This window comes from Colobus angolensis, unplaced genomic scaffold (assembly GCF_000951035.1).
Source record: "Colobus angolensis palliatus isolate OR3802 unplaced genomic scaffold, Cang.pa_1.0 Scaffold9, whole genome shotgun sequence".
NCBI classification, from domain to species: Eukaryota; Metazoa; Chordata; class Mammalia; order Primates; family Cercopithecidae; genus Colobus; species Colobus angolensis.
Genome location: NW_012122931.1, coordinates 1,084,904 through 1,112,731, shown reverse-complemented (window position 1 = coordinate 1,112,731; position 27,828 = coordinate 1,084,904). Strand labels below are relative to the sequence as shown.

At 54.1% G+C, this 27,828-nt stretch overlaps 3 protein-coding genes across 3 annotated transcripts in view; 2 read left to right on the top strand and 1 right to left on the bottom strand.

The window, feature by feature from the left end:
• Positions 1 to 6,936, top strand: part of STKLD1 (serine/threonine kinase-like domain containing 1) — a 28,994-nt gene extending 22,058 nt beyond the window's left edge. Inside the window, exons 12-18 of the mRNA XM_011931139.1 lie at positions 1,447 to 1,563; positions 2,783 to 2,923; positions 3,918 to 4,052; positions 4,724 to 4,852; positions 4,945 to 5,073; positions 5,808 to 5,948; positions 6,268 to 6,936. Coding sequence (XP_011786529.1) covers positions 1,447 to 1,563; positions 2,783 to 2,923; positions 3,918 to 4,052; positions 4,724 to 4,852; positions 4,945 to 5,073; positions 5,808 to 5,948; positions 6,268 to 6,455 — 980 coding nt within the window. The 3' untranslated portion in view covers positions 6,456 to 6,936. The remainder of the gene's footprint in view (positions 1 to 1,446; positions 1,564 to 2,782; positions 2,924 to 3,917; positions 4,053 to 4,723; positions 4,853 to 4,944; positions 5,074 to 5,807; positions 5,949 to 6,267) is intronic.
• A 141-nt stretch (positions 6,937 to 7,077) lies between these two features.
• Positions 7,078 to 19,993, bottom strand: REXO4 (REX4, RNA exonuclease 4 homolog (S. cerevisiae)). Its single transcript, XM_011931140.1, has 9 exons — positions 19,572 to 19,993; positions 16,270 to 16,562; positions 14,381 to 14,524; positions 13,908 to 14,101; positions 12,595 to 12,683; positions 10,134 to 10,208; positions 9,158 to 9,232; positions 7,409 to 8,433; positions 7,078 to 7,096 (listed from the first exon to the last, which is right to left on the bottom strand). Exons 1-8 carry the CDS (start codon positions 19,794 to 19,796, stop codon positions 8,314 to 8,316), a joined length of 1,215 nt encoding a protein of 404 aa, XP_011786530.1. The 5' UTR covers positions 19,797 to 19,993; the 3' UTR covers positions 7,078 to 7,096; positions 7,409 to 8,313.
• Positions 19,994 to 23,706: 3,713 nt separating this feature from the next.
• The window catches only part of ADAMTS13 (ADAM metallopeptidase with thrombospondin type 1 motif, 13), a 39,430-nt gene continuing 35,308 nt past the window's right edge, over positions 23,707 to 27,828 (top strand). Inside the window, 4 exon segments of the mRNA XM_011931141.1 lie at positions 23,707 to 24,488; positions 25,147 to 25,213; positions 26,366 to 26,523; positions 27,592 to 27,675. Of these exon segments, the coding sequence (XP_011786531.1) occupies positions 24,384 to 24,488; positions 25,147 to 25,213; positions 26,366 to 26,523; positions 27,592 to 27,675 (414 nt within the window). The 5' untranslated portion in view covers positions 23,707 to 24,383.

Below are 27,828 nucleotides of genomic sequence, written 5' to 3'. Positions count from 1 at the left end.
GGTTCAAGTGATTCTCCTGCCTCAGCCTCCCAAGTAGCTGGGACTACAGGTGCATGCCACCACACCCGGCTAATTTTTTGTATTTTTAGTAGAGAGGCGATTTCACCATGTTGGCCAGGCTGGTCTCAGGTGATCTGCCTGTCTCGGCCTTCCAAAGTGTTGGGATTACAGGCATGAGACACCGTGCCCGGCCACTTTTTAAAACATGTGTGTCAAAACATACTTTCATAAAATCATTCAACCTTTTTCACCTGCCTGAACATTACTTTCACACATCCATCCATCCATCCATCCATCCATCCATCCATCCATCCATCCATCTATCCATCTATCCATCCGTCCATCTATCCATCAGACCTGGATTAGGAATCCACTGAGGTTTGTTGCAGTGGCCCAGCCCTGGCCTTTGAGTAGGTGGCAGAGGCCTCACATGGGCCTAATTTACCATTCCCTCCCTCCCCTCCTCCTCTTCGACCCCTTTTGTAGCTCAGTTGTGACCAGGACGGAGTCCCTGGGAAGACAGATTTTGCCTCCCTGGGGAAACTAGGGAAGCTGTTGGGCCCCATCCCAAAGGGCAGGTCTTTCCCACCACCCAGAACCACACCTCCCTCCACGTCTTGCTTAGAAATGGGCTTGCAGCTGAGCACGGTGACTCATGCCTGAAATCCCAGCACTTTTGGAGGCTGAGGTGGGCGGATCACTTGAGATCACAAGTTCAAGACCAGCCTGGCCAACATGGTGAAACCCTGTCTCAACTAAAAATACAAAAATTAGCCAGATGTGGTGGCGCATGCCTGTAATCTCAGCAACTCAGGAGGCTGAGGCAGGAGAATCGCTTGAACCCAGGAGGTGGAGGTTGCAGTGAGCTGAGATGATGCCACAGAAAAGTCTGAGCAACAGAGTGAGACTCTGTCTCAAAAAAAAAAAAAAGGTGGGGAGGGGGGCTTGCTTCGCTCCGCACTCTGGGTGCCAGGACTTTATCCTTGTTGCTCTCATGAGCCTACAGTGGAGGGATGGCTGCCTGGCCACTGTCCCTCACCCAGTCCCCAGCCCACAACAGTTCCTGGCACAGTGGCAGGGTGGATGGAGCCCACCCACGCCCACCCTCAAGGCAGTTGCAGCCAAGGGCTCTGGAGTAGACTGGCTGGTTTCAAACTGCTGAAGAGCAGGTGCTTTCATCCCACTGACCCCAGGTTCCTCATCTGCACAAGGAGGGCAGTCCCGGGAGGGGCCACTTCACAGGGCTGTGGGCAGCACAGAACATGCACCCGTGGCAGACATGGCATGCACTCCACGGACCTAGCACTAATCCTCATTGTCCTTCCCCCTTCTATTCATCCACCTAGGGCCCTGCAGGCTCCCACCAGCCTCTGGGGGCCCCGGTCTGCTCTATATGCCCCCAACCTGGCCCAAAATGAGTCTCCCCTGTGCCACCCACCCTGCCAGGTCTGCAGTGGTCCCCGGAGCTGGTGGAGGTGGTGGTCACGACCATGCAGCTGCATGACAGGGTCCTTGACATCCAGCTGTGTGCCTGCTCCCTGCTGCTGCACCTCCTGGGCCAAGGTGGGTGCCAAACCAGGCCAGGTGGGGTCAGGGAGGCTGTGTGCTCCTTCCTGCAGCTGTGCCTCCTGGGCCAAGGTGGGCACCGGGCTGGGTGGGTTGGGGGAATCCATGCCCTGCTCCCTGCTGCTGCACCTTCTAGGCCAAGGCGGATGCCAGGGCCAGGCCAAGTGGGGGAGACACTCCTGGTGGCCTAGCTCCATCCCTACCTGTTACCTGGTTGGCATCTGACCCTCTGGACAGTCCATGCCATCCTGTGCCCACTGGACCCCATCCTGGATGGCAGAGGGCATAGGCCAGGAGCCTAGAGATGCGGATCCCACCCACGCCTGCGTTTTGCCTGCTCCGTGGCTCTGGACAAGTTCCTGCTGCTCCCGCCAGTTTCCCAGCTATGAAGCAAGGAGCTGGACACGAGGTCCTCTGGAGTGACCCTCAGGGAGGATGGGTTGCATCCTCTGAAGAGGGCTGGTAGGAGGACAGTGCTGAGTTGATTTCACTGCCCTGATGGAAGAGGCTGGAGCTGACAGTCCGAGCCTCCTATGAGAGACCTAGGTTGTTAAAAAAGTTGAATTAGCTTTGATGATTTTTTTTAAACAAAAAGTATTTAGTTACCTTTCTAGTTTTTGTGGTTTTTTTTGAGATGGAGTTTTGCTCGTCACCCAGGCCGGAGTGCAGTGGTACGATCTCGGTTTACTGCAACCTCCACCTCCTGGGTTCAAGCGATTTTCCTGCCTCAGCCTCCTGAGTAGCTGAGACTACAGGCACCTGCCACCACAACACCCGGCTAATTTTTGTATTTTTAGTAGAGATGGGTTTCACCATGTCAGACAGGCTGGTCTTGAACTCCTGATGTCATGATCCACCCGCCTCAGCCTCCCAAAGTGCTGGGATTACAGGCATGAGCCACCGCGCCTGGCCACCTTTCCAGTTTCACTGTTGAAGTTTGGAGTTCCCTACAATGTTGAAATTGTGTTCAGTGCTGCCTGGCTGGCTCCCGGGGACCAGGATGGGTGGCCTGGCCAGGCAGGGCTCCCCTCCAGCCCTTCACTCCATTAGGGCACACGGATTCACGGAGGCCTGCTCTAGGCCAGGAGAACAAGGCAGACCTCGGTTTCCTTCATGCAAAGTGGAGATGCTATCCCCCAGCCTGAGAGTCTTGTGTGTCTCGTCCCGCGCCCCAGGTGTGGGGCTAACCCCAGGCGTCTTCCTCTGGCCCGAGCAGCGCTGGTACACCACCCGGAAGCCCAGGCTCCCTGCAACCCAGCCATCACCTCCGCCGTGCTGAGTGCTCTTCGGAGCTACCCCGAGGAGGAGTCGCTCCTTGTCTTGGTCTACAGCCTGCTAGCCATCACCACGACCCAGGGTGTGTCTGCCAGCCACCTCCTGCCCCACCCACACTCCGGGACAGCCCTTCCCAGGGATCTTGGGAAGGGTTGGTTTGGGGTACAGGTGGGTTGGACAGGACAGTGCTGGGCCTCCTCCTGAGATGCACAGAGGCATTTGGCCATCTTCATTCGGTCACCCCAAATGCTGGTCGCATCCTTTTCCATCTTGATGACAAGCTTCCACTCTTGAAGTCACTGGTTCCCTCTACAGACATGCCAGGCGCGGCTGTGGGCTTCACACCAATGACATCTATTTCCCACACTTCCTGCCCCTTCTGGGAGGCTGGAGGGCAAATGCCCTGTGTCTCCATTCCATAGGGCCCAGTAGGCTTCCGAAGCCGCCAGCCAGGACTGTGGGAAGGAGAGAGCCACACAGAGCGCTCACAGCCTCACCCACAAATTGGGTGGGCACTGTTCTCCCCAACAGGAAGCTGGGCCTTGAGAGAGCCTAAGGACAGCCGCCAGCAGTCCCATGCAGCACGGGTCAGGGCTGGGTCCCAGCACCCTCTTTACTGCATAGACTGGATAGCTGATCATACACGACTGATCTCACTTTTGGGAGTGAAAGGAGGCACTAGGAATAGATGTCAACTGGAACCGTCAGGCAGAATGGATGCCAGTTCATCCTACCAGGATAGGGCCCCGTCATGGTTCCATCCTGGAAGGCACAGTCCGGCTCTGTGGGCCCAGGAGGCAGGGCCAGGCCCCCTGGATGGGAAGCTACAGAGGTCAGACCCAGCCTGCTAGTGGGATGGCAGCTATTGGGACTGGTGGCCCATGAGATGGACAGACTCCTCTGGGGCCAGTCCCATGTCCTCCTGTTCAGGGCTCCGTTGAGTGCACATGACTTGGCCCAGAGCAGGCACCCCCCAGATCGCAGGTCAAATGGGACTGCAGTGCCCAAGGACAACAGAGGCAGGAAGGCTTCCTGGAGGGAGAGGCCCTGGGGCCCTCATTCTGGCCCACCCACAGAGTCAGAGTCAGTGTCGGAGGAGCTGCAGAATGCTGGGCTGCTGGAGCACATCCTGGAGCACCTCAACAGCTCCCTCGAAAACAGGGACGTCTGCGTCAGTGGCCTGGGCCTGCTCTGGGCCCTCCTGCTGGATGGTGAGGGGCCCTCCTCCTGCTGTCCCACCGGGGCTGGGAGCCCTCCCCTAGTCGCTCCCCAACTGCCCCTGAGAGCCTTTGAGGACCTCCATGTCCTGTCGCTGAAGCACGACAGCCATGGCCTGGGAAAGGCTCTTCTGAGAGCCTGCAACAGAAGAAAATCAAGGAGCAGAGAGAGAAAAGGTGGGGGAGGAAAGGCCTTCTCACAGAGGCCAGGCTTCAGGACTTCTTGCCCAATGGGCAGACCCCTCAGTTTTAAGTGCCTCCTGCCCAGGGAAACGTCCTGGAATTTTCCAGGCAGTCCTGGTTCCAGGGGACAGCGGTGGTGCTGGATGCCCTGTTTTGATTTTTGATTCACAGTAAGGGGGCCCTCCGGCCTGTGCTGCTTCCCCTCCTCTAGACCCCATCTTGGCACTCCAGTGCCCCAGGAAAAAGAGAGCTCCAAACCATGGAAAGCCCAGGAAACCCAACAACCCTGCCAGCACCCAAAGTGTGGGATTCTCCAAGCCTCTCCTGGGCTAATCCCCACAACTCTCTGAGGACAGCTGACCTCTCCCACCCCATTTCTGCTCTTGTCCATAGCTGGAGGAAGGCAGCAGATTGGGGGTGGAAGGCCCCCCTGCACATAACCAAGGCCTGGGTGTCCCCGTCCATCCCTGTCCTGGTTCCAGGTATCATTGTGAACAAGGCCCCTTTGGAGAAGGTCCCGGACCTCATCAGCCAGGTGTTGGCCACCTACCCTGCGGATGGGGAAATGGCGGAAGCCAGCTGCGGAGTCTTCTGGCTGCTGTCCCTACTGGGTAAGCTGGGTGGGCGCCCTGGGCCCCTGGGGCTGGGAGCCGTGGGCCTCGCGCACACAGCAGGTACAAGGCAGCCCGGCCCCTTTCTGCAGGCTGCATCAAGGAGCGGCAGTTTGAACAAGTGGTGGCGCTGCTCCTGCAAAGCATCCGGCTGTGCCAGAACAGAGTCCTGCTGGTGAACAATGCCTACCGGGGACTGGCCAGCCTGGTGAAGGTGTCAGGTGAGCCTGGGGACAGGACGAGGCTGCCACCTACAGGTGGGGACAAGAATCAGCCTCCATCAGCCTTACATCTGCCAGGTGCCACAAACCAAAAAACAGAAGAAATCAAAAAGGAAAATAAATTAAAAACGATCTAAAGTCCAATCATCCAGAAATCACCATCAAGACTTCCATGCACACTTGATAAATTCTATCTCTGCATTATGCTACCCTGTGACCCTCTCTCTGTCCATAAACACATCACATCTGCATGTTTCCCAACATGTAGGCACACCGTGACTGATCAAAACAGCTCTGGAGTCGGTGTCTCCAATTCCCCACAACACAACCCTGCCTGTTACCCAGCAAGACAGGCTGGGCCCGGTGCTGAGCACAGCACAACTGAGGCTCGACCCACAGCACAGTCCTTCGCAGAGCACCTGGGGCCCGGCCCAGACCCCAGCTGGTGCCTAGCGACTCCGGGCTCATGGTCTTGACCTCTGTACTACCCAACCTTCCTCAGAGTGACGACAACTCCTTTGGCCCTTGGGGGGCTGCCTCCTCTGTTCTTGTGTGGCCCTGTTCAGGCCATGCCATCCTGCTGGTCTGCCCAAGCTGATGGGGCCCCCTGGGTCTCTTGTCCTGTCCCAGCCCTGTGTGTGTGAGCTCTGGGGTACCATCCCCTGTCCTGGGCAGAAGGCTCTTCCCTTTCAGGGCAACAGTGGGGCATGAACCCACTCTCACCCATCCCCCAGAGCTGGCGGCCTTCAAGGTGGTGGTGCAGGAGGAGGGTGGCAGTGGCCTCAGCCTCGTCAAAGAGACCTACCAGCTCCACAAGGATGACCCGGAGGTGGTGGAGAACGTGGGCATGCTGCTGGTTCACTTGGCTTCCTATGGTGAGAGCCCCTTCTCACATCACACCCCCTAGAGCCCAGTGGTCAGGGGTGCCTGCTCCCCCTGTAACTGACAGGGAAGGAGTGCACAGAAGACAGGCTCAACCCCGCTTCTCAGCCCTCTGAAACTTCCCACACATTTGTCATCTTCTGAACACCAGGGGTTTTCCTGGCTGATGGGGACGCATGGGGCCCCGAACTGCAAGGTGGCTCTGTGCATGTCAAGCCCAAAGGGACTGTGACCCACCCTCGTCCTTCTGGGGCTCCTGGCAAGGGGCACAGGAGGGGCTCTGGCCTCAGGACCTCCTTGCTCCACCCGCAGAGGAGATCCTGCCGGAGCTGGTGTCCAGCAGTATGAAGGCCCTGGTCCAGGAGATCAAGGAGCGCTTCACCTCCAGCCTGGTGAGTGACAGCAGTACCTTCAGCAAACCAGGCCTCCCTCCAGGTGGAAGCCCCCAGCCGGGGTGCACCACGTCTGGGGGCCTGGAACAGATGATTGCATGGAACTGACCTTGATCTCCACACGTATAGTTTTCAAGACTGCTCTCCTGCCTGCCTATTATTCTGTCTCTATGACTGGGCCAAAATCAATCGTAAACAGGAGGGGTAATCAGACCTCTCCAAAGAGTTTCCTGTCCATGACAACTGGATTGAGTCACATGAGTAACTGCTCCTGGACCCAGGGACTGTCCATGAAAACTGACCTGCCTGCTTCCTCCTTCCAGGAGCTGGTTTCTTACGCAGAAAAAGTGCTCCTGAGGCTGGAGGCGGCCACCTCTCCCAGCCCCCCGGGTGGAGAAGCAGCTCAGCCCTGATGCTGGAGAGAAGACAGACACCCCACAGGCCCCTCCTCCACATGTGCCCTCTCCCTGCCCTTCCTTTCCATGGGCCACTGTTTCCCTTGGGGTGGGGGGGAGGGTCGTCTGGGACCAGAAGGCACACCTCACACACATTAGTCCTCTTAGGTGACTAATAAAGAGGCCCAAGGCCAGTTTCTGCCTTAATCGTTTCTGGCAAGACGCCGTGACTGGCCAGTGGGGTACTTAATTCTGCAGTCTCTGTAGACCTCGCCCTGGACATGGAAGTCCTTCCAGACCATTCTAGATGAGAGTCAACACTGAGCCTCCATAGGTTCCATTCAAAGTAAACATCTGCATTTATTTTATTTTATTTATTTTTTTTTGAGACGGAGTCTCGCTCTGTCGCCCGGGCTGGAGTGCAGTGGCCGGATCTCAGCTCACTGCAAGCTCCGCCTCCCGGGTTTACGCCATTCTCCTGCCTCAGCCTCCCGAGTAGCCGGGACTACAGGCGCCGCCACCACGCCCGGCTAGCTTTTTGTATTTTTTAGTAGAGACGGGGTTTCACCGTGTTAGCCAGGATGGTCTCAAACTCCTGACCTCGTGATCCGCCCGTCTCAGCCTCCCAAAGTGCTGGGATTACAGGCTTGAGCCACCGCGCCCGGCCTGCATTTATTTTAAATCACATCCTCGGTGCGTCTGCACCTGTTCTGTCCAGCTGTCAGGTGGCCCAATAACGCCCTGGACTCCATCCCCTAGTCAGTGCCACTGGCTGTTCCTGACTCTAGTTCCCAGGGGCGTCTCAAACCAGGGCCTAGCCAAGCAAGCCACCGGCTAGCGTCACATAGCTTCTCTAGCTCAAATAGCCCAAGGTCAGCACGTCTGCCGACCTCCAGGAATAACCGTGGTCACCATGCCCAGGCGACACATCCTTGCGCTATGGGGAGAAGCCTCTGCTGGGTGAGCCACCAGCCAACCCTGGGCCAATTTAGATAAACGCTCAAAGTCCAAACGGCCACAGGAAGCCCCTGATGTAACACCTGTTGTGCTGGCCAGCCGTGTCTCAGGAGCTGACTGCAGACACCGGGTCTGGGCCCCTCAAGCCCAGCGGAGCTTGTCATGTCCCGTAAGACAAAGGAGGAAAATGTGGCCCCCCAAGAGGAAGGTGCTGAGCACCTCACCCCAGGGTGAGTGGTCACTGAAGATGGGCGGTGACAGCACTGTACAAGCTGGCGGCCCACAGGCCCCATCCTCGCCTCTCCCAAGCAGTCAGCAGTTGGTAAAGCATGGCCAGGCATGCTCATGGCAGCCCCTGCTGTCCACATCCTGGCTTCCTCCCTGCTCCCCACCCCGACCATCCAGGCCCGAACACACATGGACAGTAAGACCAGGTTTCAGACCACAAAGTCAAGAGGAAGGAGGACGTTCTCAGTAGCACCATGCCATGCCCCCTGTCATGATTCTGAAAAGGTTTCACCAGAGTAGACACTGTGGGGAGATGTGATCTGTCCCTGTGACTGGTCACATTGCCTCTGTAGGGGGGCAGCAGCAGCAGCAGCAGGACAGGGCTGCTAGGTGTCGTCACTGCAGTGGTCTGGAGCGGTCAGCAGGGGACGCCTGTCTCGGGCCATGCTCTCCCACTCCTTCTTCACCATGATGTACAGCCTCATTGCTGCCTGGGCATCCTGAATCTAGACGACACGAAACATCCCAGCAGGTGACGAGGCATAGCTGCGGCCCACAGTCAACCCCGCAATGACTGAGCCCTCCCACTAGCCACTCTGCTAGGGACGTACTGAGTGAGATGTGGACCCGGCCAAAAATGTCACCGAGATGGGGAGGGAGGACACAACAGAAGCAGAGGGAGCAATGACCTGATGGTCCCCCCACTTCTGTGACTCAGACACCCCTCCCAGGAGAAGAAAGGGGAACCGAAAGAGGTGAAGCAACAAACACGCTGCCTTTTTAGGTTTCTGAGTGCAGGGTGATGGCAGGCTGGGCACCAGGCACAGGGGCACAAGGACCAAGCAGACGGGCACAAAGGGCCCAAAGCGCTGAGGCCACGCTGCAGGGAGTGACTGCTCCACAGAGGCGGAGCCAGCTGCTCAGCGGGCGGGTCAGGGCAGGGCTGGAGGGCTGGGGTTGGGGGGCTTTGTAATTACTTGGCAACTTTTTCTCCAAATAATGAGAATGCAGTTCTTTTGTGTTGTGTTAAATTCGTTAAATGTGCATATTCAGAATTTAACCAAAATTCCGTAACTCTGCTCTGCCATTTTTTTTTTTTGACCCATAGCCTCGTAGGAAAAGCAGGTGCCCAGGCCCCTCCTCCCCCATGTCTGTGTCAGGTGACTCACGTCTGGTTCCTGGTGAGAAACCGCCCCAAACCCCACGGACTGCTCCCCAGGACACACTCACCGAACAGTGCTCCGCCTGCTGGACCTGGAGCCCAAGGATCTTCTCTGAAAGTAGTCGCAGAGACGGCCTTCCACTCTGCAAAGGGGGAAGAGGTGGGTGGGGGCCTCTGCAGGCTCTGCCCACACAGGGTCACCACACCCAGCAGGGAGGGGTTGGCTACTGAAGCTCACCCAAGCAACCTACAGTTTGCCTCTCAGTGGAAGTGCTCATGGCACTTAGGGTGGCAGCCACCAGCTGCAACCTCTTTATACCATGATGGGCTGGTGACACACCCCATCAGCCAATCAAGGGAGAGGGCCAGGGGAGGAGTCAGCATCCCCATCTCCCACCTTGAGGCCTCCCTGCTTATTTCAAGAGGGACAGCTCTGGTCAGGCATGGTGACTCACACCTGTAATCTCAGCACTTAGGAGGCCAAGGAGGGCAGATCACTCGAGCCCAGGAGTTTGACAACAGCCAGGGCAACATAGCAAGACCCTATCTCTACAAAAAAATGAAAAAATCAGTCGGGGTGGTGGCATATGCCTACAGTCCCAGCTATTTCAGAGGCTAAGGTGGAAGGATTGCCTGAGCCTGGGAGGCGGCAGTTACGGTGAGCCGAGATCATGCCACTGCACTCCAGCCTGGGTGACAGAGCAAGACCCTGACTAAAAAAAAAAAGAAAGAAAGAAAAAAAAAAGGAGGATGAAGAACAGCTGTGCCCTTGGCACCCTCTACAGTAGATACGACAGTGGCACCAGGCCCTTAGTCAGTGACCCTGTTTCAGAGGTTAGAGTGGAAATAACTTGCCCTCCGTTGCAATCATTTTTAAGGTCAGCAATTAGCAGAACTCTATTTTTAAACATTCCTTCTAGTTTTAAAGGTTAAAAGGAAAAACAAAAAGCCTTTAACCAACAAGTCAGCCACCAGTGACCAGAAACAATGAAGTGACCAGCAAAACAGAAATACGGTATCTTGAGTCACACTCATTTTAAGTACCTTTACTTGACTCTTGAAAGGTTTATATTTCTGTGTGTCTCGAATCTTCTTTTTTGGATGATCAAGAAACAGTACCTAGAAAAAGAAAATATAATGATAATCATTTTCATTTTTGGTTTATAGTAGCAGAACCCCCTCCCCCCGCCACCTTTTACAAGTAACATCTTTGTGTGTGTGTGACATAGTCTTGCTCTGTCACCCAGGCTGGAATGCAGTGGCTCAGTCTTGGCTGACTGCAACCTCCGCCTCCAGGTTTCAAGTGATTCTCCTGCCTCAGCCTCCCGAGTAGCTGGGATTACAAGTGCCTGCCACCACGCCTGGCTGATTTCTGTATTCTTCAGTAGAGACAAGGTTTTGCCATGTTGGCCAGGCTGGTCTCAAACTCCTGACCTCAGGTGATCCACCTGACTCGGCCTCCCAAAGTGGTGGGACTACAGGTGTGAGCCACCGTGGCTGCCCTGCAAGTAACATCTTGTAGGGAATCCAAGTATGTCACACACACACGGAAACGAGGCATCGATACGAACTTAAACTCCATGAGGAAATTTATCACACTGACTTAAGCTGATGCCCAACAGTCAGAGACAATAAAAACAAAATCTTGAAATCAAGGAAGTAGGAGAAAAACAGTCAACAATTAACCAGCAACCAACTTATTCCTATATTATACTTGTATTTTGAGTTGTTTCTGCACATCAGGAAGTTGGAAATAACACATTTTAACAGCTCATCTTGCAATCTTAGCATGCAATCTTTTTTTTTTTTGAGACAAGAGTCTTGCTCTGTCGCCCAGGCTGGAGTGCAGTGGCACGATCTTGGCTCACTGCAAGCACCGCCTCCTGGGTTCACGCCATTCTCCTGCCTCAGCCTCCTGAGTAGCTGGGACAACAGGCGCCCGCCACCATGCCTGGCTAATTTTTTGTATTTTTTAGTGGAAACGGGGTTTCACCATGTTAGCCAGGATGGTCTTGATCTTCTGACCTCATGATCTTCCCGCCTCGGCCTCCCAAAGTGCTAGGATTACAGGCGTGAGCCACCGCACCTAGCCTTTTTTTTTGATAGGCTCTCACTCTGTCAGCTGGGCTTCAGTGCTATGGGGTAATCATGGCTCCCTGCAGCCTTGACCTCCTGGGCTCAACTGATCCTTCCACCCCAGCCTCCTGAGTAGCTGGGACAACAGGCACATGCCACCACACCTGGCTAATTTAAAATTTTTTTATAGAGATGGGGTCTCCCTATGTTACTCAGGCTGGTCTCTAACTCCTGGCCTCAAGCAATCCTCCAGCCTCAGCCTCCCAAAAACCTGTGATTACAGACATGAGCCACTGTGTCTGGTCCTTAGCATAATCTTCAAGAAAGACTTAAACATGTGTTGCACAAGTTACCAGGGATGAAGCCAGAGTCAGGAGGGAAGGACAAGTTACCACAGTGGCAGTCTCTGAGGGGATATGACAGGAGCACACAAGACTTTCTGTGAGGATATTGCTCGGGTGGTTCTCAACTCAGTTTCACCCTCTATAAACAAGCATGAACACCTCTGGCATCTTTAATGGATTCAAGAGATCTCTATAGTGCCATAACGGGAGCACCACAGCAAAGGCTGCTTTTTGACCATTAGCATCTCTGCCACTTCCTTCTGAACGGCCTCAAGTTCCTCACCACACCCAAGTGCTTCAAGCCGGTAGGCAGAGGTGAGAACTTAAGAAGTATCTCTCCCACCTAGCAGACTGGCCTCCCCGCTGTTCCCACCGTGTCCTTTAAACCAACATCCAGCATTTGCCCATAAACTCAAAGTGACCCCCACCCTGTTCTCCTGTAAATACACGCATACTCGCTCTGCCTGACTCTTCATTCCTGCCTCGGATGACCAGGGGATGGCGGGCTGCCCTCCCCACCCATGAGGCCTGCCCTGCCCAGGGTCTGTGTATGTCTTTGAACTTGTTTCCCACAGTGCTGGTGTCTGAATTTGCACCTTCCGTCTGAACAACCAGGGGCTGCCTCAGGCGGGATTTTCCTCGGGATGCCAGGAAGAAGGCATAGGCAAGCTCCCAGGGCCAGGGTGATGGTCAGGCAGGCGTAACCTGAACACGGGCCACAGGGCATCTGCCAGGATAAACTAGTTTCCTGCAGAGGGACCCTGGTCACGGACAGGACAACTGGGCATTAGGCCCTCTTCCAGGTAAAAGAGGTATCAGCACCTTCATTTCTTGTTAGAGTGGGATTGCCAGCTGCTCTGGTACGGGAACCCCAGTTTTGCTGGAGGTTCTCAAAACAAGAGCCTCACATGGTTCCTAAAACACAGTAAGAACTCAGCACGTGGTATCTGATATTATTACCAAAGTATTCCCAACACAGGGCACAAACCCAACCATTTAAAAAAACTCCACAACACAGCACAAGGGGGTGAGTGTAACACGCACGGAGCAGGGGCAGACCGAGTCCCCAGCAGGGAACCCAGTACCTTCAGGTCATTATGCAGAGCGTGTCCCACTAGAATTCTGCCCTTCAGCATCTCTGCCACTTCCTTCTGAACAACTTCAAGCTGTTCTCCTGGAAAATCAACACAAAGCAGCGGTTTTTTGCAACACATACATCACCATCATTCTTTGAGGAGGCAGCCCCGCTCCCACCTCTGGTCAGTCCTAAGACAAAGGGTCAGGCCAGCAATGCCACCGCGGAGGGTGACTTGAAGCCACCACATCCACCCACCCCCTGGGAGAAGTGCCTTGCGGGCCCCTGGCAGGGGTGGCTGCCGAGGACCACCTCTGAGGAGAGGAGTAAAGTGCTCCTCACAGTCTGCAAAGTCGGCTCGTGGCTGGAGGAGAGCATATGTTGAGCGTAGACACTGAGAAACTTTTAGAGCCGCCTGGCAGCGCGGTTCTGCCTATTCAACCTTATAATTTACTTGACAATTTTCCTAATGGAAATAAAAACAAAACTGCCCCCAAAAAACGGGCAGAGATGTGCTGCCCTAGGCCCTGGGCTCCAGAGGCAGCCCTGCCTGCTTTTGGGGACCACCCCACCACCAACCCCACGTGTACTTCCAAACAGGGCTGACTAGACCAGGGGTGGCCCAAGCCAAGTAGGACCAGCTAATTTTTTAAAAACAGTTTTTACAAGGCCAGGCGCGGTGGCTCACGCCTGTAATCCCAGCACTTTGGGAGGCCGAGGCAGGCAGATTACCTGAGGTTGGGAGTTCGAGACCAGCCTGACCAACATGAAGAATCCCTGTCTCTACTAAAAACACAAAATTAGCTGGGCATGGTGGCGCATGCCTATAATCCCAGCTACTCGGGAGGCTGAGGCAGGGGAATCGCTTGAACCCAGGAGGCAGAGGTTGCAGTAAGCCGAGATTATGCTATTGCACTTCAGCCTGGGCAACAAGAGCAAAACTCCATCTCAAAAAAAAAAAAATTTTTTTTTAGAAACAAGGTCTCGCTATGTCGTCCAGGCTGGACCTGAATTCCTGGGCTCAAGCAGTCCTCCCTCCTTGGGCTCCTGAGTAGCTGGGACTACAGGCACGAGCCACCATGCCCAGCTACTGACCTGGTCTTCAAGTCAGTAGACAGGAGGCAGTGAAGTGCAAGGCAGAAATGGGTGTAAAGCCGTCTAAGGATGCCCTTTGTATTTGAAAACCCATCGCCCCAAGAGGAGACAAGACACATCGAAACTAGCTACAGTGAGTGGTCTCAGAAGGAAAAGGGAACAAAAGGGAGAAAATGCATCCACAGTTACAACTTTCCCTTCTAAGTTCCTGAGCTGCAGATGACATACCCTGCTTGAGATTCTCAGGCCGAATCCCACTGACCGCCGTCCTATAGTCCGTCACGGGCTCGGTTGGTTTGATGTACTTATCATAAACGCACTTCCCATGCTGGTTCACGATGGATACACGGGCGGCCACGCTGTCCTCCCCCTTAGGGCCCACGCCCACCATCTCACAGTCCAAGGCTAAGGCTCTTGTCAGGCTGAAGGGTAACCAAAGGCTCTAGTTTAATAAACACAGCAGGACACAGGGCTCCAGGTCAGAGCCCCAGGGATCCATGGACAAAGTGTCAGCAAGCTCTCTGCCCCTCACTCATTTGCACCCACGTGACAAGCTCTGTGTGGTCCTGGTTCTTAGCAGGACCCTGGGAGGTGCTTGCTCCATTCACCTCGGGGAGAGGAAAGTATCCTCTTCCTTGAAGAAGCCCCGCCCTCTACGGCTAGGCATCCCCAGCAGATCCCGCTCCCTGAGACCAGCGTACCCGCCGAAGGCCTGCTCTTTCATGAGGCTGAGGCTGACGCTGCCCTCGCTCTGACCCAACTGTTTCCTCGCTATCTTGGCCGCCTCTGGACCTATGGCAGCTTCGATATCCGCCGGGTCCACGTCGTCAAACCAGATGTCTTCCCTAAAAGGCAAAGGTAACAAGCTGATCACCAGAAGAGCCTAGTGCAACTGGCAGGGCAGGGCTGTGCGGCTGACTGTGCAGGTAAGTGGAGCAACGGCACAGCCTGCCTCTCCCACAGGCTGACCCCAGACACCCCGACTGCTGGCCCTGCTGCTTCTGCTATTTTGATTATCTTGACATTTTCCTTTTTTTTTTTTTTGAGATGGAGTCTCACTGGGTCACCCAGCCTGGAGTGCAGTGGCACAATCTTGGCTCACTGCAACCTTTGCCTCCCAGGTTCAAGCAACTCTCTTGCCTCAGCCTCCCTAGTAGCTGGGATTACAGGCGCCCACTACCACGCTTGGCTAATTTTTTGTATTTTTAGTAGATACGGGGTTTCGTCATGTTGGCCAGGCTGGTCTTGAACTCCTGAGCCTCAAGTGATCCGCCCACCTCGGCCTCCCAAAGAGCTGGGATTACAGGTGTGAGCCACAGCGCCCGGCCTCATCTCTTTTCTAATTAGAAAATACATTCATTATTTAAGATTTAGGAACACAGACAAGCACAAAGAATATAAAACAGAAATATATAACCCACTGCCCAGGTGTAACGAGTGCTAGCATTTTAATAATGAAAGGAACGGGTTCATTATCAAACACTTAGGAAACACAGACAGACACAATGCCTGTAAGATGGAAACACAGAACCCTTTGCCCTCCATACTCGGATGCTCACGCAGGTACGTAACACCTGCCTGGGGAGTCTGTCTCTTAGGCTAAGGTTAAATGTCATTTCCTTAGAAAAGCCCTTCCTGGCCCCACTGAATGGACACGTCCCCCTTGTCCCAGGCTCCCAACACCTTCTCCTCACCAGATTTCTCCTGACCACACTTAGGCAACAGCTGCCATTTACATACAGTCTGTCTACCGCACTTGATAATAAGCCTCAAGAGGAAGCAGCGGGCCCGCCTCACTGAACTCTATCCCAGACAGCCTGCCTAGCACAACACAGGGAGGCCCCCAAATGGCTCCTTCCTCAGCTGTCAGCGACCATGTCCTGAACACCCAGGCGACACGAAGCCAGCTGTGCCTTACGAACACGTCACCTCTAGTTGAACCATTCAGAGATAGCCACTGACTCCTGGTCCACCCCACGTGGGTGGCCAGCACAGGGTTTATTCTTTTCACTTGTTTTTTTGAGTCTCGCTCCATCACCCGGGCTGGAGGCAGAAGTGCAATCACAGCTCACTGCAGCCTCGACCTCCTGGGATCAAGTGATCCTCCCACCTTGGCCTCCTGAGGAGCTGGGACGACAGGCAACAGGCACCACACCTGGCTCCATCACAGGGTTGAAGTAATCACCAGGCACTGAGCCAAGAGAGCCAACCTCGCCATCTCCTTGTGACGCCACCAGGACTAACACAAGGCACAGAGGACGTCAGGAACTTGCCCCAAGCCACCCAACTGGCGAGAAGCACGGACAGGCCTCATAGTCGGGTCTTTCTGGCTTCAGCATGCTTTCCTTCCACACACGTGTACTGGCACCCACTAAATGCTGAGCTCTGGTCAACGCTCGGAAGAAGCAGGCCCTGCCTTATCATGCCCACACTCTAGGGGAATACAAGTAACAGCAAGTAAACAAGGAACAGACGACATCAGGGTAAGGTGATGGAGAGACTGTGGTGAGGCCACCAGCCTCCATAAGGAGGCAGGCCTTGGTGAAGTCCCTGCGCCTCGGTCCTCAGTGGTGAGGTGGCCCATACTTACTCGGTGGGTGGGGCCGGGGCTGCCTCCTTAGCTTTCCGCTTCTTATGCTTGATGTCCCCCCGTTCTGGAACAATATCACTATTTGTCTTTTCCTTGGTTCCTTTCTTATTGTGCTCTGCTCCACTGGCCTTCCTGCGAGGTACTGGCGCCTTCCTGTCCATCTTGGAGCCTGAAGGAACAGAGCCCCTGCTGGCCTCTTGGTCTTTTCCTGCCGGCATCTCCTCTCCCTTTACTTGAGGTGAGGTCTCTTTTTTGTTTTGCTGGGTAATTTTGGGCTTCTTTTTGGAACCCATCTGAGAGATGACAAGAGGCTTTTCTGGGGCCTGAGATTTTTGTTTCAGCAGCCACTGGGACCCAAAATAAAATACATGCTACATTTGAATTTGGAAATTACACACAGCAGACTGATAAAAAACTTACATGTGTATGTATATACACACATATACACCAGTCACATCTATACAATTCCCATTCACATCACTGAAATTCATTTTCAAACGGTTTGGAAAAAGCTTTTTCATTCTCATGAGTCACTTGTGGTGAAATACTGTTTCTTTGCTTATCTTATAACACATTTTATACCTGCTCCTTCAGGCATACAAAATTTCAAACTCATTCCACACCTTAGGTACCTGTTGAGTGGCTGGACACCGCAGACCACTTCCCTTTTTAGTTTATCTAGAAAGAATTTTGGAGTTAACTTCCCTCACAGCTTGGGCCAACACCCTGCTACACAGAAATCACCTTTTTTTTTTTTTTTTTTACAAGATTCCCTGGTTTGCTACTGCTGTGAAGGTCTCAGGGAGGTGGGGGGTGTGATAAACGAAAAGAAAAGCTTCTGTCAAGCTGGAGTCGCTGAAGAACTGCTGGCAGCCACAGCTTGGCTGTCACCCAAGCAGAGGCTCCTGCAGTCTTAGAGCCCAGCTTCCTCCCTGAGTTCAAATCCCCAGCTGGAATGGGCTCCACCACAGTGTGATGATGAGGAGGGTGTTACTCACCTGTTCCTGTGATAGGTAAAGAACTGAAGAGCTGACTTTCTTGGATGAATTAGAAAAAACTCAGAAGTTTCCCTATAGCAAACATCCCTTCCATTCACTTATTTTGCTTTTCTTTCTTGGGAGAAGAGGAGTTGGTGTTCAAGAAATCCCACAGAACCCTGAGGCTGCCCATGGGTATTTGACTGGTCCCGTGTGTCAAGACGGGAAAATCATTAGGAAAGCCTGCACTGAGATATTGTGCAGAGTATCAGGAGGTTCAAGAAGCATTCGGGGAGGCTGAGGTGGGAGGACTGCTTGAACCAGGAGTTGAAGACCAGCCTGGGCAACAAAGTGAAACCCCTTCTGTATTAGTTCATTGTGCATTGCTATAAAGGAATACCTGTGTTTGGTAATTTACAAAGAAAACGGGTTTATTTAGCTCATGGTTTTGCAGGAGGTACAAGAAGCATGGTGCCAGCATCTGTTTCTGGTGAGGCCGCAGGAAGCTTCCCATCATGGTGTAAGGTGAAGGGGGAGCAGGTGTGTCGCATGGCGAGAGAGCAAGCAAGAAAGGTGCTAGGCTCTTTTAAAACAACCAGCTCTCGAATGAACTAGCAGAGTGAGAATTTACTCATTACTGAGGGGAGAGCACCAAGTCATTCATGAGGGATGTACCCCCATGACCCAATACCGCCTATGGGCCCCATCTCGAACACTGGGGATCATATTTCTTTTTTGAAAAACTACTTTTTACTTTTTTTAGAGACGGAATCTCACCATGTTGCTCAGGCTGGACTTGAACTCCTGAGCTCAAGTGATCCTCCTGCCTGGGCCTCCCAAAGTGCTGGGATTACAGATGTGCGCTACTCAGGAGGCTGAGGCAGGAAAATCACTGGAGCCCAGGCAGCAGTGAGCTACGATCCTAACAGTAGCTTCAAGGGAGCTCCAAGGGATGTGGTAAGAATGTACGAGTGACACACGCGGAAGAGTGTCTGGGAGAGAGCAGGCAATCTCTAGAGAAGCACCAGTCACTAGAGAGACAGCAGGTAAAACACAGTCTTAAAGCATGGACTCCAGAGTCAGCCACCTGGTTCCCAGCCGCAATCTTAGACGATCTATTTAACCTTTTCCAGCCTATTTCCTCACCTGTACAATAGACATGATGAAAGTGTCCACCTCACAGTCTTATTGTGGGGATTGCAACACACATGGCACAGAGCACATGGTAGAGTGCACATTTTAGGAGCTCAATTTTTATTTCAAGATCATAAGTGTTGCTAGAACCGTCTCTATCACATGTCTGCTATCTGCTTTTCACCTCTACACAGGGATCTTCTTTCTCCCTGTCTTGCTACACAGACCAGTGTGTTCTTTTGTTGTTGTTGTTTGAGACTGAGTCTCGCTCTGTCGCCCAGGCTGGAGTGCTGTGGCACATTCTCTGCTCATTGCACCCCTGCCTCCCGGGTTCAAGTGATTCTCCTGTCTCAGTCTCCCTAGTAACTGGAACTACAGGTGCGTGACACCACGCCCGGCTAATTTTTTTGTATTTTTAGTAGAGACAGGGTTTCACCATGTTGGCCAGGCTGGTCTCGAACTCCTGGCCTCAAATGATTCACCCGCCTTGGCCTCCCAAAGTGCTGAGATTACAGGCGTGAGCCGCCGAGCCCAGCCAGGAGTGTGTTCTTTTCACTGTCCTTGGGTGGTTCATCTGGTTTCGGGATTTTTTTTTTTTTTTTTTTTTGAGACGGAGTTTCACTCTGTTGCCCAGGCTGGAGTGCAGTGACACGATCTCGGCTTACTACAGCCTCTGCCTCCCGGGTTCAAGCGATTCTTCTGCCTCAGCCTCCCCAAGTAGCTGCGCCGGCGCGCGCCATCACGCCAGGCTAATATTTTTTGCATTTGTTTAGTAGACATGGGTTTTCACCATGTTGGCCGGGCTGGTCTCGAACTCTTGACCTCAGGGGATCCGCCCGCCTCGGCCTTCCAAAGTGCTGGGATTACAGGCGCGAGTCCCCGCGCCCGGGCTGCTTTCGGGATTTTAAGCTAAATTTCTCTTTGTAAAATCTATTCTAGTTAGTTCATTATGCAAAAGGTACAAGAGTTTATCTCTGCTTTTTTGTACTTGAAATAATTCATCAATTCCATGCAAACAAGTTCGAGACCTCCCTCAACAGGCCACCTTTCTTGTGAAAAGATGTTTACAAGATTTCGATTCAAACCTGCCTTTACAGGTCCTAAATTTTGGGGCTACCCAAGTCTTTCCCTCCGTCGCGTTCTGCGGGAATGAGCTGCGCAGCGCTGCGCCCGGGCCCCCTCAAGCCTCACCTCTTGCAGCGCCTTCCAGTTTTGAGAAAAGTCTTCTGGTGCCTTTGGAGGTCGCACCACAACACCAGGACCGCTTCCTGGCTTCTTGCTTACTTCCTGCGCCTTGCTTTTCCAAAACCTTTTTTTCTTCTTGTTTTTCTTCCGAGTGAGCGTCTTGACAGGACCCGGCTTAGCCACGGGGCTGCTCGGGGCGCGCTTGGAGGCGGGGACCTTCGCCTTCACCATCCTGCTGCGCGGTCCAGCGCCTGGGCCGGCGACCAGCCGAGACCTCGGCCTCCCCAGGCCCGGCGCCGCGGCAGCACAAGGGCCTGCCCAGGCCAGGCCGAAACACACTCACCTCAGCGACCCGGCCCAGGAAAAGACTCCGGAAGAGACCCCGCACGCGTCCAGCATGCCTCAGGGCGCACGCTCCAGTCCCCGGAAGTGCTTGTCTCTCCGCAACCGGCCGGAAACCGGGCCTCCGCCTCTGGTTCCGCGCAGCCTGGGCGGTTCGCCCTCACCGGACTTGGGCCGCCGCGTTAGCCAGCGGCATCCGGGGTCATCGACCTCGAGTTTGATTGGGCAAGCCGAGGACCTCCCCAAGATCCGGGATGGGGATGAGAGATGCGGACGCCAGAAGGGAACTGGTGGGCCGCTGTGTGTGTAGCACCGGGTGGGGCAGCAGCGCGTGGGGGCACTGGGCGGTCGGGCTAGTGAGAGCCGGGCTTGGTCCCTGGACTGTGTCCTGGACTCTCGGGCCTTTCCCGCCTCGGGCTGCCCCACGCTTAGCCTCACAGCGGCTCATCTTCTATATACAGTGGGGAAACTGAGGCCCAGGCACAGGGAGGAGTTCCCGCCAGTTCACTGTGTAGCAGGACCAGCCGCAGACAAGAACCCCTCAGACACCGAATTGTAGAAGGAAAGGGCTTTATTTAGCTGGGAGCATCTGCAGACTCAGGTCTTCAAAAACCGAGCTCTCCGAGTGTGCAATTCCTGTCCCTTTTAAGGGCTTACAGCTCTAAGGGGGTCCGTGTGAGAGGGTCATGTGAGAGGGTCGTGATGATTGAGCAAGCAGGGAGCATGTGACTCGGGGCTGCATGCACTGGTAATCAGAAAGCAACAGAACAGGACAGGGATTTTCACAATGCTTTTCCATACAATGTCTGAAATCTATAGATAACATAAGCAGTTAGGTCAAGGGTCGATCTTTAACCAGGCCCAGGGCGCAGCGCCAGGCTGTCTGCCTGTGGATTTTATTTCTGCCTTTTAGTTTTTACTTCTTTCTTTGGAAGCAGAAATTGGGCATAAGACAATATGAGGGGTGGTCTCCTCCCTTAACCTCTGCCTCCTGGGTTCAAGTCATACCCCTGCCTCAGCCTCCTGAGTAGCTGGGATTGCAGGTGCACGCTACCATGCTCTGCTCATTTTTGTATTTTTAGTAGACCTGGGGTTTCACCATGTTGGCCAGGCTGTCTCAAACTCCTGACCTCAAGTGATCCATCCGCCTTGGCCCCCCCAAAGTGCTGGGATTACAGGTGTGAGCCACCGTGCCCAGCTGGGAGTGGATAGATTTGATGTGCGTGTGTAACAGGCAAAGGTTGATGGAGTAACAGGGAGGTGAGGCTCCTAGGATTTTGGTCTGAGCAACTGGGTGTTGCCATTTATCATCTCAATAAATGTCTGCAGGAGGCAGGGTGAAGTATGGGAGTGGAGCCATGAGCTCCTTTTCACACTTGCTGAGTTTGAATGGGCCTTCAGTCACCAACGAGAGACGTCTAATCAGCAGCAGGATCTAAGATTCCTAAGCTTAGAGAAGGGTCAGTGCTGGAGATGTAATTTGGAAATCGTCAGCATATAATTAGTGTTGAAACCATGAGCCTGGATTAGTTCACCCAAGGAGAGAGTACCAATATAGGGAGTGAAGGGCTAAGGCCAGGTAACAGGTGCTTGGGGCTCTCCGGGGGCGAAGCAACAGAGGAGGCTGAGGGAGAGCAGTCAATGTGGTGGGAGGAGAGGTGGATGTGAGTGGCATTAGAGACTCCAGGGGGAGAATAAACCACATCAGATGCTGCTGAGAGGCTGAGAAAGACGAGGACAGAGAGATGGGAACCAGATATGGCACTGAGATTGTCAACAAGTCCACTGAAAAGGGTTTTCTTTTTTCTTTTTTTTTTTTTTGAGATGGAGTCTTGCTCTCTGCCCAGGCTGGAGTGCAGTGGTGTGGTATCAGCTCACCACAATCTCCACCTCCTGGGTTCAAGCAATTCTTCTGCCTCAGCCTCCCAAGTAGCTGGGACTACAGGTGCATGCCACCATGCCCAGCTAATTTTTTTATTTTTTTTTGAGACGAAGTTTTGTTCTTGTCACCCAGGCTGGAGTGCAATGGTGCAATCTCGGCTTACCGCACCCTCCACCTCGTGGGTTCAAGTGACTCTTCTGCCTCAGCCTCCCGAGTAGCTGGGATTACAGGCATGTGCCACCATGCCTGAATAATTTTGTACTTTTAGTAGAAATCGGGTTTCTCCATGTTGGCCAGGCTGGTCTTGATCTCCAGACCTCGGTGATCCACCCGCCTAGGCCTCCCAAAGTGTTGGGATTACAGGCGTGAGCCACCGCACCTGGCCTAATTTTTGTATTTTTAGTAGAGATGGGGTTTCATTACGCTGGCCAGGCTGATCTCAAACTCCTGACCTTGTGATCCGCCTGCCTCAGCCTCCCAAAGTGCTGGGATTACAGGCGTGAGCCACCGCACCTGGCCCGGGTTTTCTTTTTAAAAAAGGAAAAAAATTTGTTCCAGCAGTTTACAAACCAGGGCGATGCAGCCTTCTGTACAAAGGTGCATTCCAGAGAACAAAGAGAACAAAGAAATAGGTTGTCTTTTGTAGCTGCTCAGGTTCCCACTTTGGTCCACTTATGCAAATGAGGAAGGCACACTTGCTTAGTTCTGACTGGTTAATACTTACTGAGTTCAGATTGGTCGATGTGGGTCACAGTCGATGGGTTGATTCTGGTGGCATAAATAGGAACAGACAGCTATGAAACCATCCCAGAGGTAAGCGAGAGTGGGGGCTTTCCAGGAATGCAGAATGTGTGTGTGACCCTAGTCAGCAAATGGCTTCTAGGTCCTACTTTGAATTTAGACCCGGTTAGTGACTTGGGAACTATCATGAAGGATTGGCTCTTTCAGGGTTCACAAAGATATTGGTGACCTTTTAAAGATCAATTTCAGTGGGATGTGGGAATTGGAGGCAAGGAAGTGGAGATAGCTACTGAAAATAATATTTCCAAGTTCTTAAAGAAAGCCAGAAACAGGGCTATGGTGGGAGGACAGTGCGGGTCAAGGGAAGGTTGTTGATTGTAATCAAGAGACACCAGAGTGCCTGGGTGTGGTGGGGCTCATGCCTGTAATCCCAGCACTTTGGGAGGCCGAGGCAGTCAGCTCACCTGAGGTCAGGAGTTTGAGACCAGCTTGGCCAACATGGTGAAACCCCATCTCTACTAAATATACAATAACTAGCCAGGCGTGGTGGCGGGCACCTGTAATCCCAGCCACGAGGGAGGCTGAAGCAGGAGAATCACTTGAACCTGGGTGGCGGAGGCTGCAGTGAGCCAAGATCGTGCCAGTGCACTCCAGCCTGGGCGACACAGCAAGACTCTGTCTCAAAAAACAAAAACCAAAAAAGAGACAGCAGAATCATGTATGCTGATGGGGTGAGCCAGGTACTAGGATCTCGACATCTAAGGATGCCCCCTTCTCCAAGAGTCTCCTTACCTTCCTGCATGGAAGCACACCCTCCCCTCCAGCCCCCCATTCCTTTATTCTGCTGTATTTTTCTCCATGACACTTACCATCTTTGAACAGAGTACATACGCAACACGTGTTTGTCTAGCAACTGTGCTGTCTGGCTCTCTTTCCTAGAATTTAAGCTGTGAGAGGCCGACGCTGCTGTCTGCCTGGCTCGTGGCTGCTTTCCTGGTGTCTAGCACAGAGCCTGGCCTGTTTCAGGGGCTCAGTGAAACATTTGTTGGCTGAAGGAATGAATGAATGGCTCTAGCAGAGGGACAGAAACTAACCATGCAGGAGAAGAGAGCTGGGAAGGGATCCAGAGCCAGGGCCTGGCAGGGAGTGTAGGTGCGTCCTCCCTGATTGCAGAGAAGGAGAGAGGTTGCACTTTGAGGGGTGGAAACACAAGGTGAATCCCCCTGATGGTCATCAGCTTGTGCGGCTGTGTGGGTGTGAGGGGTGTAAAAGAGTGGTTTGGAGCATGTGAAGAGAGCCTTCCAGGAGGTGAGGGGGATTGCCAGGCGGTTTGTGATAATGCGGAGATCTGGTGCCGTGCAGCCTGCTTCTGCGACTCTCCCCATCAGGCACAGGCACAGAGTAGTCAGAGAGTTGAGCCAGAACCACGATGTCTTTGGCACAGACTTTCATCTGTCAGATGGGAGTGGGGACCCCAGAGAGAGAGCCAGCCCAAGGTCCTGGCATCCTCGTGAACCCCCGTCTGCGGGTTTCTGGTCCAGTGTCCCTTCTAGATGGCTAGGCCTCCTCTGAGGAGGTGGGTGTGCACATCCGGAGAGCCCTCTGGAGTGCAGGACTGGGCTGCGGGGTACCCTGAACTGCAACCATCTTAGAGCAAGGTCCAGGCTGCAGCAGGAGGAGTTGCAGGCCGCCCACCCTAGCCACGGCCCTGCCCTGGCAGGAAGCTTCCAAGAGTAAACACTGCCTAATTGTCCCGCCCAGCGAGCAGGCCTGTCCATTCCACGCTGGCCAGACTCCCAGTCACCAAAGCGCCCTCTCCCTCTGCTCCACTCTGCAGGCTGGCTCTCCTGAGGATGCGCCAGCGTCACCCCCGGGCAAGATGCCCTTCCCTCTGTGTGGCCGGAATCCTTGCCTGTGGCTTTCTCCTGGGCTGCTGGGGACCCTCCCATTTCCAGCAGGTGGGCACATTTGCAGGAGCGGGGGTATTCTGGGAGCCTCTGGGAGCCTCTCGGTGGGGTATTCTGAGCTACCTGGGGCGAGGGGAGTGCCAAACAGCTGACTACATCAGCTTTGGGGTTTGCGCTGGGCAGGGAAGTCTGCACTTGGGGTTTTGGGGGATGAAGTGTGCTCACTGAAGAGGGACTCAGTGTCTCAGTACCACCTGCTCATCCAGTGAAGCTGAACAGACAGATACTAGTTTGTCCCAAACTATGTGGGTTGCTCTTCTCTGCCTTTCCCTTCCTCTCCCGCTCCCTGTCTCTGATTTCCCCCTCTCCTTCTTGGTTGGCCTCACCCACCTCCTGCTTCCTGTCTCTTTCTTCATCCGTCTCTTTTTCTTCTTTCTTTCCTCCTTCCTTCCTTCCTTCCTTCCTTCCTTCCTTCCTTCCCTCCCTCCCTCCCTCTCTCCCTCATTCCTTCCTTTCTTCTGTCTTTCTGTCTTTCTCTTTCTTTCTTCTTCTTCTTTTTTTTTTTTTTTAACATGGGGTCTTGTTATGTTGCCCCGGCTGGTCTCAAACTCCTGGATCAAGTGATCCTCCCACCTCGGTCTCCCCAAGTGTTAGGATTACAGGCGTGAGCCACTGCACCCAGCCCCATCCATCTCTTTTTGTCTTGCAGAGTTTTCTTCAGGCTTTGGAGCCACAGGCTGTGTCTTCTTACTTGAGCCCTGGTGCTCCCTTAAAAGGTACTTGTCCTGATGTCTTCTGTCCCAGGGAAGTGTCTCTGGACTTTTGAGGGGTATCTCACCATTGAGTCAGTGGTCTGGGATTTTTGGTGGATCTGGCAGGAGAAGGTCAGAGAAGCTGCTGTCACCCCTATTAATTAACTCTGTTACTTCCTGCCAAGTTGATAAAAGCTGGTCTGGATGTTCCAGCCAGGCCAGGGTTCTCACCCTAGCTTCTGTTAAATATCACAAGGGAACGGTCACTGATTGGCTGGCCCCTTCTGCCCCGTGGCCTCTGCTGAGCTGGCTGGTTTTCAGGAGCTCTTGTGGTTTCTGGCTGTGGATGTAAATATTTATTCCTTCTGTGGGAAACAAGATAGGTACTGGCTCAGGCTCCCTCCTAAGGCCATGGATTTCCTTATGATAAAGGCCTGTCCCCATTGCCCACAGGCCCTGTGTGTGACCGTCTCCGGGTGCGAGCCCCCTTCCCAGTAGGGCCATTGACAACTTGACTAACGGCTGATGGGGGCCAGAGGCAGGTGGGCTAGTGGTCAGGGGGAACGGGAGGGCAAGGCCCATCTTGTGACCTGGTTCTTTGTGGTCTAGGCCACATGCACACTAACCAGTGCCTGGAGCCATCCCGGGGGGCTGGATGCAGCCGATGCTGTCTGGGTACCCATAGCCTGGGTCCTTCTAGCTCTGCCGCTCCTGAAGGACTGGGAGATCATTGCCCAGGGTCCCTGGCCCTCTAAGGGCTCCCTTGGGAGAGGACAGTGAGGGCTGGTCTGGGTCCCTGCTTCCCAAGAGACCACCGGGCTCCACTTGTGTTCCGTTTCCTGTCGGGGTCCGTGATGTTACTCATGAAACACCTGTGTCCAGAGCAGGGTCCGGGAGGCAGGGCAGGGGCTTTCCCCTTTGGGCAGAGCCACCAGGGCAGTAGGAAGCTTGTCTTGATGGGGTGACCTAAAGGACACCATAGCCCAACAGCTCCTCCTGGGCCCTGCCCTTTGCATGCCCAGTCACTAACGGGGTCCAGCTCTTGGGGTGGGGGTGACACGCAATGTCTTGACTTCGGAAGGCCATCCTTCCAAGACCCGCCAGCCTCTCTCCTGTTAGCTTTCCACTACTTGCTTTCTAGAACCATTGCCCTCTGCTCTCCCCCTGCCCCTCCAGGCCGCCCTCCTTCCCCTGGCTTCCAGAGGCAGAGGCAGAGGCAGAGGCGAGCTGCAGGCAGCATCCTACACCTGGAGCTGCTGGTGGCCGTGGGCCCCGATGTCTTCCAGGCTCACCAGGAGGACACGGAGCGCTACGTGCTCACCAACCTCAACATTGTGAGTGCCCCCACAGGAGCAACCTCCAGGGATGGCGCTGGCCTGTGCAGGTCCCCATGGCCAGGGCTGGTGACCAATGTCTGTGGGCTGGTGACCAATGTCTGTGGGCTGGTGTATCTGGTGGTCTAAATACAGTGGGTAAAACTCAGGTAGAATGGCTCGGGGCTCTTCCTCTTCTCCCTCCCTCCCCTGGGTGGAGGTGGGTGAGGTCCCACACCCCCTCACAGCTCCATAGCACATGCACACCCTGTAGCCTCTCACTACTCAAGTCCCTTCACCTGGGGCCACCCTCAAGCCTGGCCTCTTCCTCAGTATCCATTTGACCCCCAGGAGGCTCAGCTAACACAACCCTGGCAAACGGGGTGTGGGCTGCTCACACTGCCCTCTGTACCCCGACCCTGCCCTCTCTCTTTCTCTCGTCCCCTACTCAGAGTGGCGAGGACAGGTCACCAGTCTGAAGTCTAAACAGAGACTGCTGGCAAAGGAGATGGCCACCTTCATTTCTTGCTAGCACCTGAACCCCTGCAGCCCCCCTTCACTTGAAAGCTGGGGAAGGGTGGGCAGGAAGCACTACCCCACTAATGGCCATCTCAGAAAGACAAACAAGGCTGGGTGTGGTGGCTCATGCCTATAATCCCAGCACTTTGGGAGGCCAAGGCAGGTGTATCACCTGAAGTCAGGAGTTCAAGACCAGCCTGGCCAACATGGTGAAACTCCATATCTATTAAAAATACAAAAATTAGCTGGGCATGGTGGCAGGCTCCTGTAATCTGAGAGGAGTCTGTGGTCTGAGAGGAGCAGCATTTGACTGGAATATCCAACTCGTGACCGTCTGTGTGCTCTCATCCCCTTGCTTTGGAGTTTGTTTTCCTTGCATTAGTTGGCCTTCCTGAGCCGTGAGCTGAGGAGCAGCAGAGGCACGGCTGACTGTGCATCGCATTTTAGGAGCCCCCGCTTCCCACACATGCTTTCCAGCCCTTCACACCCTGGGGACCCTGGGAGTCAGCAGCTGCCTGGGACTGGCAATGCCCACCCGACGGGTTACCTCTCTCATTTGCCCTTCCACAGGGGGCAGAACTGCTTCGGGACCCGTCCCTGGGGGCTGAGTTTCGGGTGCACCTGGTGAAGATGGTCATTCTGACAGAGCCAGAGGTAGGCATGGAGCTGGAGCTCAGCACGCCATACAGAGCGGGAAGCCCAAGTCATCGCATCTCCATCCTCTTTTTTTTTTTTTTTGAGACAGAGTCTCGCTCTGTGTCGCCCGAGCTGGAGTGCAGTGGCCGGATCTCAGCTCACTGCAAGCTC

Coding starts and splice junctions, on each gene's coding strand:
- REXO4 (XM_011931140.1), bottom strand. CDS start 19,796: ATGGTGAAGGCGAAGGTCCCCGCCTCCAAGCGCGCCCCGAGCAGCCCC. Junction 14,525..16,269: donor GCCCCGGCCCCACCCACCGA/GTAAGTATGGGC, acceptor TTTGCCTTTTAG/GGAAGACATCTGGTTTGACG. Junction 9,233..10,133: donor CTTTCAAGAGTCAAGTAAAG/GTACTTAAAATG, acceptor CCCCCTTTGCAG/AGTGGAAGGCCGTCTCTGCG.